General features: G+C 40.7%; 4 protein-coding genes and 1 pseudogene across 4 annotated transcripts; 2 read left to right on the forward strand and 3 right to left on the reverse strand.

Moving 5' to 3' along the window:
* Nucleotides 1-20: 20 nt before the first annotated feature.
* LOC119999747 (transmembrane 9 superfamily member 12-like) lies at nucleotides 21-7,942 on the reverse strand. Its single transcript, XM_038847477.1, has 4 exons — nucleotides 7,701-7,942; nucleotides 6,804-7,215; nucleotides 2,433-2,436; nucleotides 21-1,921 (listed from the first exon to the last, which is right to left on the reverse strand). The coding sequence occupies exons 2-4, from the start codon at nucleotides 7,145-7,147 to the stop codon at nucleotides 290-292; spliced, it is 1,980 nt and encodes a 659-aa protein (XP_038703405.1). The 5' UTR covers nucleotides 7,148-7,215; nucleotides 7,701-7,942; the 3' UTR covers nucleotides 21-289.
* A 1,446-nt stretch (nucleotides 7,943-9,388) lies between these two features.
* Nucleotides 9,389-11,181, forward strand: LOC120000579 (annotated as a pseudogene).
* A 245-nt stretch (nucleotides 11,182-11,426) lies between these two features.
* Nucleotides 11,427-12,701, reverse strand: LOC120000571 (photosystem I chlorophyll a/b-binding protein 3-1, chloroplastic-like). The gene is given in 4 exon segments (XM_038848703.1): nucleotides 11,427-12,203; nucleotides 12,287-12,348; nucleotides 12,446-12,523; nucleotides 12,525-12,701. Coding segments are annotated over 4 exon segments (828 nt in total). The 5' UTR covers nucleotides 12,597-12,701; the 3' UTR covers nucleotides 11,427-11,587.
* Nucleotides 12,702-12,875: 174 nt separating this feature from the next.
* LOC120000580 lies at nucleotides 12,876-17,059 on the forward strand. The gene is made up of 7 exons (XM_038848712.1): nucleotides 12,876-12,965; nucleotides 14,284-14,417; nucleotides 14,530-14,561; nucleotides 15,346-15,495; nucleotides 16,037-16,087; nucleotides 16,521-16,585; nucleotides 16,686-17,059. The coding sequence occupies exons 1-7, from the start codon at nucleotides 12,876-12,878 to the stop codon at nucleotides 16,791-16,793; spliced, it is 630 nt and encodes a 209-aa protein (XP_038704640.1). The 3' UTR covers nucleotides 16,794-17,059.
* Nucleotides 17,060-17,098: 39 nt separating this feature from the next.
* LOC120000581 lies at nucleotides 17,099-18,005 on the reverse strand. The gene is made up of 4 exons (XM_038848713.1): nucleotides 17,917-18,005; nucleotides 17,541-17,757; nucleotides 17,344-17,402; nucleotides 17,099-17,258 (listed from the first exon to the last, which is right to left on the reverse strand). Exons 1-4 carry the CDS (start codon nucleotides 18,003-18,005, stop codon nucleotides 17,099-17,101), a joined length of 525 nt encoding a protein of 174 aa, XP_038704641.1.
* Between the last annotated feature and the right edge of the window lie 10 nt (nucleotides 18,006-18,015).

The following is an 18,015-nucleotide window of genomic DNA, read 5'->3' on the forward strand; positions in this document are numbered from 1 at the left end:
CACTTTATCATTCCCAATCAATTGGGAATGTATATAAATGGATTCAAGTCTTGCTCTGGCAAAAATATATTTTGGGAATTCATGAGGATCAATTACATGATTTTCAGCTAAATGCTTTGGTCGTCGTAGATTTATTATAAAAAACGCAAAACACACAATATTAGTTCACTACAAGAAAAAAAGGCCAAGCACCTCCCAGCCCACAATTTTTCTGTTATAAACTACTCTGGCGAGGACTGCTGTTGTTTAAATCTTGACTGGTTGACGAAGATCACGAAAGGCAATTGTGCTAGTCAATCTTTACGGATGAGATGAGGTAGTGCAGAAAATAGAAGGACATGAGGAAGCCAATGGCTCCAGTAGACAACATGATCGCGACTGCCATGAGCAATGAATATCCGAGATAGAGCATGGCTGACACAGGACCACTCAAACCCTGTAGGTCATAAACCAAGTAATTAACACTGTACAGGAAGACGTATAGAGCTACCGAACCCGAGGCGAAGAAAGATTTCCACCACCACTGCCAGTTCTCCAGACGGAGATGGATATAGGTTAAGGCCACCGATACTAGAGCACAAACAACCACCAGCAGGGAAAGAACTATCAGCAGGAACCCGAAGACATAATAGTACCTCCCAAGCCAGATGCTAGAGAGGATGAAGAAAAGCTCAATGAAGAGAGTTCCGAAAGGAAGGATTCCAGCACCAAGAACCAAAAGCCATGATGGATATTTGCGGGCTGGAATTTCCCGAGGTATCTCGTTGGTTTGCACAGGATACTTGATGGCCTCAGCTCGTGTGCCAAAAAATCCTCCCAAGAGGGTGAGTGGCACTGATATGCAGAACCAGAGAGCCAGCAGTAGAAAATATGTGGAAATTGCGATAGCACCAGTACTAATATTGCCCCAGAGAAGGCAGTTTAATGCTGTAAGGATAACAAAGACGATTCCAGGAAAGAAGCATGCAACTGACCATGAAACTGACTTCCACCCCTCTGAAGATCCCTTGATGGTTTTCCACATTCGTACACCAACATACCCAGCAATAATGCCCAATAAAAGGAAAAGAATTATCATCCCTGTCAAAAGCATTCCTCGTGGTGATGCCGGTGACATGAAACCAAGGGCTGCAAAAACAATAGTGATAACTGCCATACCCACAATCTGTACCCCATCGGCAACCATCACGCAAAGAAGTTTGGAGCACTCTGGTTCTCTGAATACATCACCCACAACGAGCTTCCACCCAGAAAGCTCCTCACTCAACTGTGGTTGAGCTTCTTTTTCCAATTCTTCATATCTAGTCAAATCCCTTCTCACAATCCATAAGAATATGACGAACACAATTGCAATCGTCATGAGAGAATTAAGGATTGAAAACCAGTGAATACTATCACCTTCCATTTGCAAATAAGCATCCCATCGAGATGGCCATCTAATATCACTTTTCACAAACTCAACCTCATAAGTGAAGGATACTCTCTCTTGGTTCCTTATTATTTGAGACTTGTCAAGCTCAAAGGGGCAGCTCACAGATGGAATGTTGTCATACATGTGGAGTTTTGTCGTCGCTTCAGGATCATACTTGATACTACAAGGTTGTACCTCAAAACCGACAATCTCGAAACCAGAAGCCTTATTCTTATCAGCTTCAGAAATCACACCCATACCTTCTTCCCCAGTGCCGATAATCTCTACACCACTTCCTTCGTACTCGTGGATCAAGACTGTGAACTTGAGGTGGTTGATAATGTAACCATCATTACTGCCAAATGCTATATGCCCAACTGGGAATCCTGTCCACTGAATTTTAACCCCATTCTGTTTTGCATACCTCATCACAGGAAGATTATCTAGAATCATATTCACTTGATACAGATCACTGGTTCTCTGCTTCAAAATCTCAGCCTCATGTTCACTCTGTTGAATAGAGTCAAAGATTTACCCAAGATTTACTTTATTGATTGAAGACTTTATTGACAAACTCAATATTGATTGAAGACTTTCCTTAATTGAAGATTCGGCAATCAATATTGATTTGTCTAAGTTCATAATTGATGCCTCAATTGTTGACTAATTGATACCTCAATTGTTGACTTTGATAGTGACTTTGATAGAGATTGTAATTACGTAGATCATTGATTGTAAACCAATGTAATAGCTATATATAGGTGTTTCCCACTTCAATAAAAGTAATTTTGATTGCAAAATTAAGTTGGTATCGGAGCAAGGTTCTCTTAACATACTACCTCTCCATCACCGTAGCTACTAGGGGCCGACTGCTCCAACCATCCGACAGAAGCCGATTGCTTCGTCCATAACAGGTGCCGATTGCACCATTGAACCAGAATCTCATCCAGAAATTACAAACAACTCATGGCTGAATCCGGTGCTCTTATAGTTCCACCTGTGGTGACGCCAACTCAAGAACCAACCTCTATTCCTTATGGGATCAAACTGAATGGCTCAAATTTCACTCTTTGGTCTCAGGTGGTTACTATGTTCGTTGCTGGACGAGGAAAGATGGAATATCTCAAAGGTACGACCTCGAAACCTACTGTTAGTGACTCTACATATAACAAGTGGATGATGGAGGATGCTACTGTAAAAGGCTGGCTTATTGGGTCTATGGAGGCCGATATAATGAATCTTTTTATTCGTTTACCCACTGCGAATGATGTTTGGGATGCTGTGTCTCAAACATATTTTGAGGGTGCTGATAAATCTATTTTGTATGATCTGTCTCGAAAAGCTATGGCAACTAAGCAGGCAGGGCGACCTGTGGCTGCATACTATTCCGATCTTAAGGTTATTTGGCAGGAGCTTGATCATCGTCGTCCAATTACCTTTACTCAGCCAGATGTGATTAAGACTCGAATGGCTGAAATTGATGAAGATCGAGTCTATTCTTTTTTGGCTGGGCTTGATGATATATATGATTCTGTTCGGGGAGATATTCTTCGTACTAATCCTCTACCTGGACCTGATAATGCTTTCTCAACTGTGAGACGTGAAGAACTTCGCCGGAATACAATGATGTCTTCAGAAGTTCCTCAGATGGCTATGGCAGTTCGAAAATATGGAACTCCAACAAGTTCTTTGTCACTGTCAGTACCTACTGGTGGTAAATGTACTCATTGCGGCAGCACCAAACATATTGTAGATACTTGCTTCAAAAAGCATGGATATCCCGAGTGGTGGCAGGCTCACAAAGAGCGATTACAAGCTCGAAAAGGTGGTAAAGTTGCGCTATGCACCTCACCTACAGTCCCAATGGCACCGACTCCTTCTTCAATGGATACCATGGCTTCCACTACTCCAGTTGATATCACTCACTCTGTGGTAGATCCTACTCTTCTCCAACAGTCAGGTAGTGTTGGTCTAGCCCTTCTTGCAACAAATTCTGAAAAAGATCCCGGATGGATTCTTGACTCTGGTGCGACTAATCATATGACCTTTGATGCGTCCTTATTACATGATGCTTGTTTACCAAATTGCTCTACTGTCACCAATGCCAATGGTGTTTCATATCCGGTTACGGGCGCTGGAAGGGATCTCTGCAGCGGGGAGATAATTGGGCGTGGTACTAAGAGAGAGGGATTATATTATGTGGAAGATGTTAGTATGGGACGATCTCTATCAGCAAAAGGGTCATCTAGGGCATCAGAAGATCAGATTCGGTTATGGCATCATCGTTTGGGTCATGTCTCCTTTGGGTACTTGAAATATTTATTTCCTACTTTATTTTCTACATGTGAACCTTCCAATTTTCAGTGTGATACATGTGTTTTGGCCAAGAGTCATCGTGCTACTTATTCTGATAGTACTAATAAAAGAGTTGTGCCTTTTGCGTTGGTTCATTCGGATGTTTGGGGACCTGCCCCTGTTACTACTTCTACTGGCTTTAGATGGTTTGTATTATTTATTGATGATTGCACTCGTATGACTTGGCTTTACCTTATGCGTCATAAGAGTGATGTGGCTGCTTGCTTCCGCACGTTTCATACCATGATCAAAACACAATTCTCTACTAATTTACAAGTTCTTCGATCTGATAATGGTGGTGAATTTGTAAATCAGGAGTTACAAGCTTATTTTCAGACTCATGGAATTTTGCATGAAACCACTTGTCCTTATACACCACAACAGAATGGTGTTGCTGAGCGCCGAAACAGACAAATTTTGGAGATTACACGTGCTGCCCTTATTGGAGCCCACATGGCACCACGTTTTTGGGAAGAAGCTGTTACCACAGCTGTATATCTTTTGAATAGGGTACCCACTCGTGTTCTACAATTTCAGACACCACTTGATAAATTGGCATCCTATGTAACACTGCCATCGCACCTCACACTTCCTCCCCGGGTGTTTGGTTGTGTTGTGTTTGTACATTTACAGAAACATCTCCGCACGAAACTTGATCCTTGTGCCCTCAAGTGTGTATTTGTCGGTTATCATCCTTCACAAAAGGGTTATCGTTGTTTTCATCCTCCTACAAGTAAGTTCTATGTTACTATGGATGTCACCTTTTCTGAACATGAAATGTTTTTTTCTTCACCCAATTCCACACTTCCGGGCCCGAGTGGTGATACTGTTGTTGAAGCTCCAAATTGGATGGAGTTGTTTCCTGATCCACTGTGTGTTGCCGATACTGTTGCTGAAGCTCCCTCTCTCTCATCTTCGCTAGTACCCACTCCCGATACTCCTCGTACAGATCCTCCTGAGGTAAGCATTGAGTCTGATGTTAATACTAACAATATTTGTGATAATACTTGTGTCTCGATTGAAACTGACAGATACGTACTCCCACCAAGAAGTACTCGTGGTGTTCCACCAGATAGATTTTCACCAGAGGTTGTGCGAAAAGTGAAATATCCTATTGCTCAGTATGCATCCACTCACCGACTGTCAAAGGAATGCCGAAGCTTTGTCAGTAATATGACTGTCATAGATATTCCTACTAAAGTGCAAGAGGCGTTGTTGGATCCAAAATGGGCAACTGCAATGACTGAGGAGATGACAGCACTTGAGAAAAATCAAACTTGGGAATTGGTGGAGTTGCCGAAAGGAAAAAAAGCTGTTGGTTGTAGGTGGGTGTACACCGTCAAGTGCAAGCCTGATGGTTCGGTTGATAGGTATAAAGCTAGACTTGTGGCTAAAGGATTCACCCAGACGTATGGGGTTGATTATCAGGAAACGTTTGCTCCTGTTGCAAAAATTAATACGGTTCGAGTCCTAATATCCCTAGCTGCCAATTTTGATTGGCCTCTACAACAATATGATGTAAAAAATGCTTTTTTACATGGTGAGCTACAAGAAGAAGTTTATATGTCTCTGCCCCCAGGATATGAAGCTCTAGGTGATCAAAGTGTCGTGTGTAAACTGAAGAAAGCCTTATACGGGTTGAAACAATCTCCTCGAGCTTGGTTTGGTCGATTCCGACTTGCTATGAGAAGATTCGGCTATAAGCAAAGTAATGCAGATCACACTTTATTTTTGAAAAGAGTTGGTCATAAATTAACGGCTCTCATTATTTATGTTGACGACATGGTAGTGACAGGCAATGATTCTGAAGAAATGCGTAAACTGAGAGACTATTTGTCAACTGAATTTGATATGAAGGATTTGGGAGGATTAAAATATTTTTTGGGCATTGAAGTTGTTCGTTCTGAGCAAGGAATATTTTTATCCCAACGAAAGTATGTGCTTGACTTATTAACAGAAACTGGTATGCTTGGATGTCAGCCAATTGGATCTCCTATGGAACAAAATCATGGATTGGAAGAGTCTTCGAATCAAACTTCAATAGACAAATTACGATATCAAAGGTTAGTTGGGCGTTTAATCTATTTGTCTCATACGAGGCCAGATATTGCATATGCGGTCAGTGTTGTGAGTAGATTTATGCACAATCCTGGTAAACAACATATGGATGCAGTTATTAGAATTCTGAGATATTTAAAATCTGCACCGGGAAAAGGCTTACTTTTTTCTAAGAATGGGCATGCAGACGTATGGGGCTATACCGACTCAGATTGGGCAGGTAAAGGAGACCGAAGAAGATCAACCACTGGGTATTTAACTTTTGTTGGAGGAAATCTGGTTACTTGGAGAAGTAAAAAGCAAAAAGTTGTCTCATTGTCTAGTGCAGAAGCCGAATACAGAGCAATGGTGAAAGGTATTTGTGAGTTGTTATGGCTCAAACGGCTTATGGGGGAGCTGAGTTTGTCCATTAAAAGACCAATGAAATTGTATTGTGATAATCAGTCAGCAATTAAAATTGCTGAGAACCCAGTGCAACATGATCGGACTAAACATGTGGAAATTGATAGGAATTTCGTGTATGAAAAGCTAGAAGAAAAAATAATTGAAGTTCCGTATATGAAGACCGAAGATCAGTTGGCTGATGTGTTAACCAAGGGAGTGTCAAATTCAGTGTTTGCTGATTCACTTGTCAAGCTGGGCATGTACGATGTCTATGCACCACCTTGAGGGGGAGTGTTGAATAGAGTCAAAGATTTACCCAAGATTTACTTTATTGATTGAAGACTTTATTGACAAACTCAATATTGATTGAAGACTTTCCTTAATTGAAGATTCGGCAATCAATATTGATTTGTCTAAGTTCATAATTGATGCCTCAATTGTTGACTAATTGATACCTCAATTGTTGACTTTGATAGTGACTTTGATAGAGATTGTAATTACGTAGATCATTGATTGTAAACCAATGTAATAGCTATATATAGGTGTTTCCCACTTCAATAAAAGTAATTTTGATTGCAAAATTAAGTCACTCAACGGATGTGTAATGCAGAGAAACACAGTCTCATTGACATTCATCCGAAATCGGTACGGCGAGTTAACAATCTGATCTCCCATAAGGAGTTGTCCAAGATTCTCAGCACTCTTCTTGATTCCACCAAGGGGTTTGCAGTAAGGCAGACTGTAGTAGCTGAATGGAAGCTCAGTATTAATAGAAGTCAATGAGTTAACTTTAGCAGATATGTGATCACCAGGTGCAAAGGTGTGCATGTAGCTTTCTGGCTGATAAAACCCAACGCATGCATGGGCAAAGAGAACCAGAAACAGGAGAGCCCAGAAGATTTTGGTCGTCTTACTTTTTGATGTCATCAAGAAAATCATCTAATAAACCAGATCTCTGAGATAATGCTCAGTCTACACTACTCTAAGGGACGCATCAACCATCAAATCTACAGATAAAAAGGATCACCAATGTCAGCTTCTTTGATCTGAATATCCAAACTCAGGTGAGTCACAACAATTCCTAGAATTAAAAAAAAAAAAAAAAAAAAAGTTACCCCAAAGATGGCTAATAAATTATCCAATAAATACAATTCTCAAGCATTGGATCCATTTCAGGTATGGATCCAATGCTTCAACTGCTCAAAATACGAATCAGAACCTTCTTACACACAAGCAAAACACATCAGAAAAAGTCAACGGAAAATTGATTTCCAGATAACCAACAGACATGACAAAATTGAGATACAAGAAAACTCAAATTCAAATTGCCTAATCAAATAAGACCACAAAGTACAAAAACTCACAGTAACAGAACTCAGTCCACAAAATAGATCTACAGAAGACGAATCTATAGATACACGAACGCGATTATCTACACATGAAATGAGAAATACAAAGAAGAGAAAGCTAATCAATCGAGATTAGGGAGTACCTTGGGGGCATATCTATAAAATTCATGCAGTATCAATGGCCGGCAACACAGATGGTCTCGGGTGGATACCACACGGCTCGAATACGTAGAAATGAAGCCCAGATGACTCCAACTGAGAATTTGTTCCTGATTTTGCCAAAGGAACAAAACGCGAGAGTTATTACCCTCTCTCTCTCTGTATGCTACTTAATATATTTCGTGCTTAGGCAAGGTCGAGGGAAATGGATGGAGGTCCTGGTTTCTGTATTAGTCTACTACAGGGACACCCAACTACCAAGTCAACACTTACAAAGTCCCCTTTTGTGGGGGACCAATCGTTGACTTAATAGGTTCCAGCATTTTAATTAGCCAATAACAGATCCCACCTGTTCAACCAACTACCAAGTCAACACTTACAAACTCCCCTTTTGTGGGGGACCAATCGTTGACTTAATAGGTTCCAGCATTTTAATTAGCCAATAACAGATCCCACCCGTTCATTTATTTCTTGGACGGTGTCTGATGTAAATCCAGGCCTTAGCCCAGTAACAAGTAGGCCTAACTAGGTACTAGAAACACTTACAAAGTCCCCTGACTAATGTTAGGTTTGCCCAATTTATATACTGAAACTTGGAACCGGCATAACTAGGTACTAGAAAACCGGTTGACTAATGTTAGGTTTGCCCAATTTATATACTGAAACTTGGAACCGGCATAACTAGATACTAGAAAACCGGTCAACAAGTAGGCCTAACTAGGTACTAGAAACACTTACAAAGTCCCCTGACTAATGTTAGGTTTGCCCAATTTATATACTGAAACTTGGAACCGGCATAACTAGATACTAGAAAACCGGTTGACTAATGTTAGGTTTGCCCAATTTATATACTGAAACTTGGAACCACAGACGACCGATGTGGTATTTCACAACGATGTTCCACATCACTCTCACCCTCTACGACACAACACGACCAGTCATCCACCCCTCGGGGCCTGGCACGTGCCAGCTGCCTGTGGGCCTTGCCAATGTGGTATTTCACAACGATGTTCCACATCACTCTCACCCTCTACGACACGCCACTGCTACCCTCCGGGCCGTGCCAAGCCTAATCATCTGCCCCCACAGGGGCCTGGGCCGCGGCACACAACACGACCAGTCATCCGCCCCTCGGGGCCTGGCACGTGCCAGCTGCCCGTGGGCCTTGGCTGCAAGTGTTTTCGAAACCTGCTCTGATGTAAATCCAAGCCCAAGCCTAGCAACAAATATGCCTAACTAGCCACTGGAAAACCAGGGCACACAACACGACCAGTCATCCGCCCCTCAGGGCCTGGCACGTGCCAGCTGCTCGTGGGCCTTGGCTGCAAGTGTTTTCGAAACCTGCTCGCTCTGATGTAAATCCAAGCCCAAGCCCAGCAACAAATATGCCTAACTAGCCACTGGAAAATCAGTTGAGTAATGTTAGGTTTGCCCAATTTATATACTGAAACTTGGAACCACAGACCATCGATGTGGTATTTCACAACGACGTTCCACATCAGTGGATGTGTGAGAACCAAATTTAAAAAACCAGTTTGATCTTTGATTTATTAACAGATCCCACCTCTTTTTTGTGTTGCTTCAACTCCAGTTCGATCTTTGATTCCTTTGACTTTTTCCCTTACCAAAGAAGGGGCTCAGACAGGTAATCTATATTCTATACAAGTTGGAGCCCAACGGCCCCAACCATTATAGCCCGAAGAGCCATCCTCCTAATCCTATTCCTATTATCCTATATATGGATAGTTGCAGTTCGGAGCCCAAAGATGACAAAAATGGGCTTCTAGCCAGTAGCCCAATCCATGTTACAACAGCGACGGAGCGACCTCCATGGACCCGGTGGCCGGTGCTCCGTTACTGGAATAGATCACGGCGACGAAGGTTTATTACAACCACGAAGCTCAACTTCCCGGTAGCCGTTCGTTTCACCTCTCGCAAGTAAATTGCTTGGAAATTTTAGGGGAGGAGTGGGGACGTTTAAAATTAGAATATACTCTAAACATTGCCTCAAACCCTTAAACCCTGGTTATTGTTGTTTGGTTCTCACTTGCAAGTCAAACCACTAGTGTGCAAACACACTCATTGAAAATCGAAATGGCTCTCTCTCGAACTGAGAGAAGTTCTATTCAGAAAATAATTAGCACCAGAATGAGTAGCTCCGTGCGCAGTTACTCTACCTGCAATTTCTCAAGTTACGGAGAGTAAAACCCATTCAGTGTCTCCTTTTGCTTTGCTATCGCGTCGATTCACCTCTCAAGTTTCTGCTGCATCGGGTCAAATGAATCTGATAAAGCAATTGAGGGAACAAACCAGCGCCCCCATCAAGGACGTCAAGTTGGCTCTCGTTGATTGCAACTGGGACATAGGTAATACTTTCTTTTTTTTATTGTAGTTTGGATTTTGTGGTTTATGTGTGCTTATCGTGGCTTCAATTGCGATGCAGAGGCTGCACAGAAGTAGCTGGGGAAAATAGGGAAGGTTCTAGCGTGGAAAAAGTCATCCCGGACAGCCTCGGAGGGGTTGCTAGCCTTGGCACAGCATGAGGGGAAGGCTGCTGTGATTGAACTTAACTGTGAGACTGACTTTGTTGTTAGAAATAAAATCTTTCAGTACTTGGTTAGTGTTTATGTTTGTGACTATTTTAATTGCTTATATTATCTCTGTTGTTAGATTGTTGAAACTTTGTGACTACTATTTATCACAATTTTATTTAAAGCTGCTTAATTTTTAGTGTTCTTGTAGGCCTTGCCTTTAACATGGCGAGTTCTATTGTTTGACGATTTGTAGCAAGCTTCTGCTGCATATCCTGTTAGGCCCGAAAATTTGGAGGTTATTTTTTCTATGATATATTGCTATCCTTCTTTTTAGGTCCCTGGTTTCACATTCTGGTGGTTCAGTTTTTTCATCATTAACATGGTCAACCGTGTTGGAATTTGTTCGATTAACATGGTCATGGTTTCGCTGAAAACAGCAAAGTTTAGCAATATTCTATGATGAGTCTGCCAACACGGTCTCTGTGTGTGCATTTACTTGTATTTGTATGTCGATGAATTTAAGTTATAATCTGTATAAGTTATAAACTGCCTTTTCATATTATTATGTTCCTACTTCTGAAAATTCAAGCTATTTACTGGTGTGGTCTCAGGCAGAAAGTACAGGGAAGTCTCAGATGGCAATAGAAAAAATGGTAGACGGTCGTTTGCGTAAGTACTATGAAGATGTTATTCGAACGTAGAGACTATACACCTCTACTTGATGGCACATGTTGTCCTCCATGCTTAAAGTGTGTGGTTTATTTCTCCCTAGTCGATTGTACTTCTGATAGTCTTTTACTGCCGTCATATGTTGGTTGTCTTTTCGGTTCTTGACTTGAGGCCAAGCTCTTACAAAATATAATGTCTTAGTTTTTGTAGAATTACAATTGTTCTTCTCCTCTTAACCAGAGGCTCGATATGAAAAATGCTGTTCTTCTTCCACATTCGGACCATTGATTTTTTGCTACAGGCATTGCAGCATTGTGGGTGTTAAGAATCCTGAGGTTCCCCCCCCCCCCCCCTCTTTTCCCGGAATGGCAGGATAATTCTATCAATATTATTTGAATTGCTTACACCTGCAATTGGTCTCTGTTATATATCCTAGGCCAAGATGCTTGATGTTATAAATGACTGAGTCGCATATCTTAAACATGCAATGTATTTACTACTCAGTCCTTCACACATCGTTTTGAGAGTCGCTTATATTAAACATGCAATGTATTAAGTCCTTCACACATCGTTTCTTACAGGAAATTACAGTAGACGACAAGGGATGAAACAAGAGATGAAAGGGAGGTAGTTGGCCTATGACAACAGACAACCAACAACTGCAAGGCCTAATGGAACTTGAGGTTAGTCAAGATATTGTTGTTGACAGGATCGGCCAAATGATCCAGAAGGTTTTGGAATGGCCCAACTCCTGTAACAAGAGCTTGTATGAAATAACCCACGATTGCCAACATAGCTAGTCTTCCATTCTTCACCTCCTTCAGCTTCAAATCCTTCAATGACTTCTCATCTTTTCCAAATCCAAGAGGGTTAAAGAATGGTCCTCCAGGGTAAGCTGGATTGCCAGACCCTCCCAAACCCTTCTCCAATCCCAAGAAATACTGCTTACCCATAGAACCAGGATTGTACCAATCTTGGAATCTTCTGTGCTCTGCAAAACCCATTAGTGCCATCTCAAACACAAACAGTGTGTATGGGTCTGCCCAGTAGTTGTATGTCCCAGCGGGAGGAATCACGCCAGTTTTGAACCAAGGGAGGGCAGTTTCTGGAGGAATGAGTCCAAGCTTCCCAAAAATCTCAGGAGCAATAGCACCAACTGCACCTAACATGGCATATCTTCCATTGATGATCTCACCATAGGCCAACCATCTTGGCTCTATGAACCCTCCAGTGCCTTCAGGGTCTGAGAGTCCTAGCGGGTCGAATCCAAAGTCACCAGGGAGGCTGTAAAATAAATTTCAGCATCAAATGCTAACTAGAATTCGTCTGATAGTCAAGACAAAACTGATGTAGGTGCATGAGTTTACCTGCCATCCAGGTAAGTAAGGCTTTGTTTCGATGCAAACCAAAGTTGTCTGTCTGCTCCTTGCTGCAAAATAGTATAACCAAAGGCTTTAATTAGTAAGGTATGTAATTGAGTAATAGAAAATTAGAAACCAAAAAGTGAGTTCGATGAAATTAAGGACCTTGACTGGGGGAGTGGAAGCAGCCCTGACAACAAAGGAAGCTCTCCTTGATGACCCAATTGGAGACTGAATTGGTTTTTGCTCCAAATATTTGCCTAGCAGCCTCCATTGAAGAGGTCAGAGAGGATGATACCAGTGCTTGAGTTGCCATTTCTTCTTCTTTGCTTCCCCTTGCTTTCTACGAAAATTTTATATTGAGAACTGAAAAGAATTATGGTGCTCTTGCCTACAATAAACAAGGCAGGCAGAGTTAGAATGAATCCAGGCCACTACTTGAGGGCTTGAAATCCTGGTGTATTTGAGAGGTGGGCCAAGTTTAAGATTAGGTTGTGATCTGGTTGTCCAACTGGGTGTGCACAAGTAGGATGAATAACTAGATAAACGATATTGATAACCTTTGATGTTGCTGACACAACATCTCCTGTGCCAAATGGCAACTTCTCGACCATACTACTCCTTCGGCATTGCCTCCCAAGTCCTCAAAAAATCTGGTGGTGTTAGATTCACAGACACCCAGCACGTTCTAAATCACCATGTCTTTCGGGCCTCGGCCCTTCACTCGTAGTAATTCCAATGGGCCTTGGTCCAGTCCAGTCTAGAATACGGCACAAAGAAACCCAAAGGAAGGGATTAATTATTTGCACACAGAGTTAAACTCACTGCACACATTTACTTAACACACCTAAAGAAAAAAATCTAATACACATTATACTTCCTAAATTACCCTTTCATCCAATAAAATAAATTTTGTTTTTCTCTCTTAATCAATTTATCAATTTGTGAAGAGGGTATGTAGGATCAAAAAATTTTCAATGCCTTAGTAATAGAAAAGATTAAAACCCATTCGATTAAATGACCAAATGAAAAAAATAAAATTGAATGGCATTGAAAATATAAAATTTTCTATTGCTAACCCACCAGTGCTTCTATTCAAAACCAGTCAAACAAGGAGAAGAAACAACCATGGTTGACCTTTCTCTTCCTCTTCTATAACAATGAAAACCACATCCCCTTCTCTTTCACTCTATCTATGTCTCTCTTCTTCCTCTCTATATTTCTTTTAGAGTTCGTGGCAAGATTTACAGTTCTGTTGGGATATTGGGGCAACAAAGCAGATCAAGTTGGGAGTAACTTCTAATTTATCTTTAATTGAGTTTGAAATTAAGAAACTTATTGTGTTAAAAAAATTTAATTAAAAATATTAGGGTTATAATTTAATTTGATTGTATTGAGAAAGAAATATGGGTGTAAAAAGTAAATAGGTTTTTAAATAATTTCATATAAGGATAATTTTATAAATTTAAATATTTTAAAAAAATATGTGTGCAATGAGTCAAATTGGTGTGCAAATTATGGCTTCCCCAAAAGAATTCACAAAGCGTCCCTTGAAGCCCAAACTGAAGCATTTTTCATTTATTCCTTTAGGCCCTTCTTTCGCCACAAGGCCCATAACCCTAATTTGGGCTTCGGTCCCATATATATTGACTACAGGGCCTTTATTACTTCGGCTAAACCCAAACCCTTAAGATGGACAATGATTCGGATTCTAATAGACCTGCAAAATCTGTCGGCGGTTGTGATTTGTGAATAATCAATAATGCCATCGAAACAGTTCAAAATCATGGAGACCAAGGCAGAGAAAGCTTGTTAGGTCGCATATTATTCACTTTAGGGGAGCAATATTGAATTTGAAAAAATAAAAAATAAAACTTCGAGGTTGAAATTCTAAAAAGAAGAACACCTGGAGGGGCACAACTGAAATCGCGTCAAACAAGAGGGGTCAGTGTGAAAAAATAATCAATTTTATTGATCGGGGCAAAACTGTAACTGTGTAATAGCGAAAGTCCAAGGAGGAGAGAGAGACGCAGAGACAGAGAGCGAGACAAAGGGAGGAGGAGATGCTGGACAATTCAACGACATCTGCTGCTGCTGCTGAACCAGTTCTCAAGCGCTATGCACCTCCCAATCAAAGGCAAGCGCTCTCTCTCTCTCTCTCTCTGATCTCTGTCGTTAACTTGTTCACACCTTCTTGATGCGTTATATGAATTATCGTGCATTTCTTTTTGTTTTACTGAACGTTACAGAACTCGGTCTCTCAATAGGCGCAAATCAGCAGGTTAGTGTTTTTACTAGTCTCAAATATGATCATATTAGCTTTCAACATTGATTTTTTATTCCGGTTCTTCCTTTAGAACTGCAGTGTGCTCGTACACACTCTAAATTATAGTTATTGTTGGACATTTTCGTTTATTAGTTTTTTTAATAAGCTAAAGCTATGGTTTTTGGGGGTGATGGTGGCTCAATTACCTCCAGTTGGTTTCCTTACCTTCAACATTACTCCACTTAATTGGTGGGAACTGCGGTCTGGAGGTGAAAGTGACTACATCCCAATTATGAATTATGTGCTTCAAATGAAAAATCATACATGGGTGAATTTTTTCACCTCCCTTATCTTTCCAAGGATGTGCCAGCCGAAATTTCAATTGTTTCCTTTCTGTTTCATACTTTCATGCCGTTGCTGTTTTGCATTGGGTCCCATTGATCTTTCCGTAGGAACTGGCTACTTTCTCATCATCATTAAAAGGCATGTTATGGCTGAAGTAGTTTTAATTTTTTCTGTCTCTTTTTCTAAAGCTAATTGCTGCTCTTGTGGGTGTGTGTTTCATTATGTATTTTACTCACGTTTTAGAAGATGTTATGGGAAAGTTATACTGATTCATTATTGATAATGTAATTGAGTTCTAGTGTAATGTCCTTGAGCTTGTCATGCAGATCGGATGCCTTTTGCAACAATAGTAAATTTTGAGCCCTGACACTGATTGTCATGTGTAAATTGAGGTTTCATTAAAATTTGCAGATCAACTTGAATATGCTAAATTTTTTTTGTGGGATTGATGCAGAGAAGAATCAGTCTGTCACTTTAAGAAATATTCCTGCTGCAGAACATGGTGAGACGGGGAGCAGCAGCCTCTTGAACGAGAACACTCATCCAGTGCTAATAGCTTTAGAAGGGTGTTCCCACAGTGCAGCTTCTCATTTTTTGAATGAACGTACATTTCCACTACCTTTGCATGGATGCTTGTATAAATTATTATATTGATTTGTATGTTGTTCCATCTTTAGAGTTATTTTTTGAAAAGTACCATATAGCAATGACCTTAAACGGATGTCATATATCAAGTAATTGATAATCTGGAAACAAATTGAATTTATTTGGTATTCCAATGAGCAGAACAACTTCTGCTGTATGTTCATGCAGTCTACTAATAATTGTACTGGAATCAGGATGTCCCTGCTACTTAAAAAATATAACCATGACCTTGAGAGCTTGGGTTTCTCAGAAATGTGAAGGTGTTTTAGGGGTTTCTTTGCTCCACCTTTGAGATGCAGAGTTAATTTTTGTTTGAGAATTTTACCCAGTAGTCTTAGCCTTTACATTCATTGTGCCATTCTGAATTTGTTCTGCAGATTATCTAAGTATAATTAGCAACTTTCTACTGAGAGTGATGGACTTGTGGTATGGTGATTTTAAGGTCATATGCATGCAATTTTTTGTCATGTAATTACCGTTTTATGCATTTTTATGTGCAGGTTGGGTGGCTGCAATGAATTTCTATAATAATACGACAATAGATTTATCTGGTGAGTGTGGAGCGAACCTGAAGTTTCATTATTTTGTGACTGCTTAACTGGTCTGGAAATTGGTGTTTCGAATTTAATTTGAGAATAACTATTTGGTTTTGGAAATACTTATTTATATCATCCATATTTGTGTGTCTTTTGTCTTGGCACTATGAAATCTCTATGATTGTAAAAGAAGTAGCGTTCTTAGAAATTATTGGTGGTTGACTGATATTGTATGAGATTTACAGCTTTTATTGCTGCCTTATTTGTTTATTTTCTTTCCATCTGAACACAAAAAATAAGTGAAGAAACTCGAGTATATTGGAAGAAATGAGGTCCTGCTCAAAATTTTTGAGCTCAAATTGATATTAACTGCCCCCATTTACAGTGGCTTGTCTAAAATATTTGTGCTTTAAAACGTTTAAAATTACTGATTAGCTTATATGTTCAGAGAGGCCAGTTATGTACTCTGGAAGTAGCGCATCAGCATGGGGGCATTTCAGACTTCCTCACCAGGTATACATGATACTTTCTTTGCCCCCCCCCCCCCCCCACCCCCTCTCTCTCTCTCTCGCTCTCGCTTTCTCTCTCTTTATTTTGGATTTGTTGTCCTCAGCTCATGTCTCAAGCAAATAGTGCTGGAGATTCTTCTGGGTTGCGGATGGACTTCTTGACTGAACTTCGCCATGCCATGGCCAAAGCTAATACTGGTTCTGACTATTAACATTCCCATGAACTTTACAAAATCAACTTATGTTTGCCTCATGGTTAAAGTACCTTTTGAACTCTTGTGCTTTGTTTCAATGCCAGATGTAATTTATTTTGTATAACCATGGTCCAAAGGCAAAACCATGGTCCAAAGGCAACAATGTACTTTAACTTAATCGGGCTTGTGCTTTTCAGATGGACCCTATGTAGCTATTTTATGGATTTGCATTTTTCAACAATTTTCATGGAATCTAAAATACTACGAGACCTTTTGTGTTTTGATGATTGATGTGTTAATATTTCTTTTATAGACTCGTCTGCTTATTCTTTGCAAACTGGGATGATCCCTTGAGCTGCCAAACGCTTTTCAACCCAGAAAACAACGTGTTGTGAAGTGGTTTTCTTCTCATCAATGAGGAAGGGCTCAACTGTGCTTGCTCCTGAGCTGTTGGACTGGAGGATAGGGAAAACCCTTTGGGACCTGCTTTGGGACAAGATAACAGAGCTCAACTCTCTATAAGTTGCAGTAAGAGAACAAATGCACAGTTTTTGAAAGCAAGTCAAACCCAGGAAAGAATGCCAGAAATGAATATGAATTGCCGTGCTTTAGAAAGGAACCATCCAACTGTTATTTTGAAGGGGAAAATAAAAACAAAAACTGGAAATCAGGAAGAGATTAGAAACAGTATTGGGTTGGGGATTAAGAAGGAATGAGTTACATGTTATAGGTAAAATGCAGTAAATGAGAAAGTGGCAGACTTACCCTGTTTTCTTGGAAAGAAAGCTCTGATTCAGAGATGTTATCTTGAACTTCAAAAATTGCTCTTAATGCAGGAATTATATCTTCCTCCATCATCCATGGCAGCGGCTTAGCCGGAGCTTTTGCAGCTGGTTTAGGCTTTGGTGGTGGAGCCTTCTTTTCAGCTGCCTTCGCCTCCTTGCTTGTCAGCAGTATCAGCCGTAGGCCCGTTGTGAAGACCCTAGAATATAACGGCCCGGCTTAAACGGGCCAGCGAAGCATTCTCTTTACTCTAGAGCCCTTTGCCTATATTGGACTATCCTATTGGCACATATTGTAATATTGGGCTAACCCTTTTACGCCCGCAGTGTATTCTCTGGAATGGCAGGGCCTGGATTACACGGCCACAACAAGGCATAGCAAGCCCGCGGCCCAAGAATTTGAGCCCTTAATTTGAACGAAGCCCGGCCCTCCAAACATCATAGTCATGACTCAGGAG

The sequence above is a fragment of the Tripterygium wilfordii genome, chromosome 6 (genome assembly GCF_013401445.1).
Source record: "Tripterygium wilfordii isolate XIE 37 chromosome 6, ASM1340144v1, whole genome shotgun sequence".
NCBI classification, from domain to species: Eukaryota; Viridiplantae; Streptophyta; class Magnoliopsida; order Celastrales; family Celastraceae; genus Tripterygium; species Tripterygium wilfordii.

Excerpts from the sequence above, each read along its gene's own strand:
- LOC119999747 (XM_038847477.1), bottom strand. The coding sequence starts at position 7,147 with ATGATTTTCTTGATGACATCAAAAAGTAAGACGACCAAAATCTTCTGG.
- LOC120000580 (XM_038848712.1), top strand. The coding sequence starts at position 12,876 with ATGGCAACTTCTCGACCATACTACTCCTTCGGCATTGCCTCCCAAGTC. Across the intron at positions 14,418-14,529 it reads TATGCACCTCCCAATCAAAG|AACTCGGTCTCTCAATAGGC; the intron begins GCAAGCGCTCTC and ends TGAACGTTACAG. Across the intron at positions 14,562-15,345 it reads CAATAGGCGCAAATCAGCAG|AGAAGAATCAGTCTGTCACT; the intron begins GTTAGTGTTTTT and ends GGATTGATGCAG.
- LOC120000581 (XM_038848713.1), bottom strand. The coding sequence starts at position 18,005 with ATGACTATGATGTTTGGAGGGCCGGGCTTCGTTCAAATTAAGGGCTCA. Across the intron at positions 17,758-17,916 it reads CTATGCCTTGTTGTGGCCGT|GGTCTTCACAACGGGCCTAC; the intron begins GTAATCCAGGCC and ends GTTATATTCTAG. Across the intron at positions 17,403-17,540 it reads TTTCTTTCCAAGAAAACAGG|TTGGATGGTTCCTTTCTAAA; the intron begins GTAAGTCTGCCA and ends TCAAAATAACAG.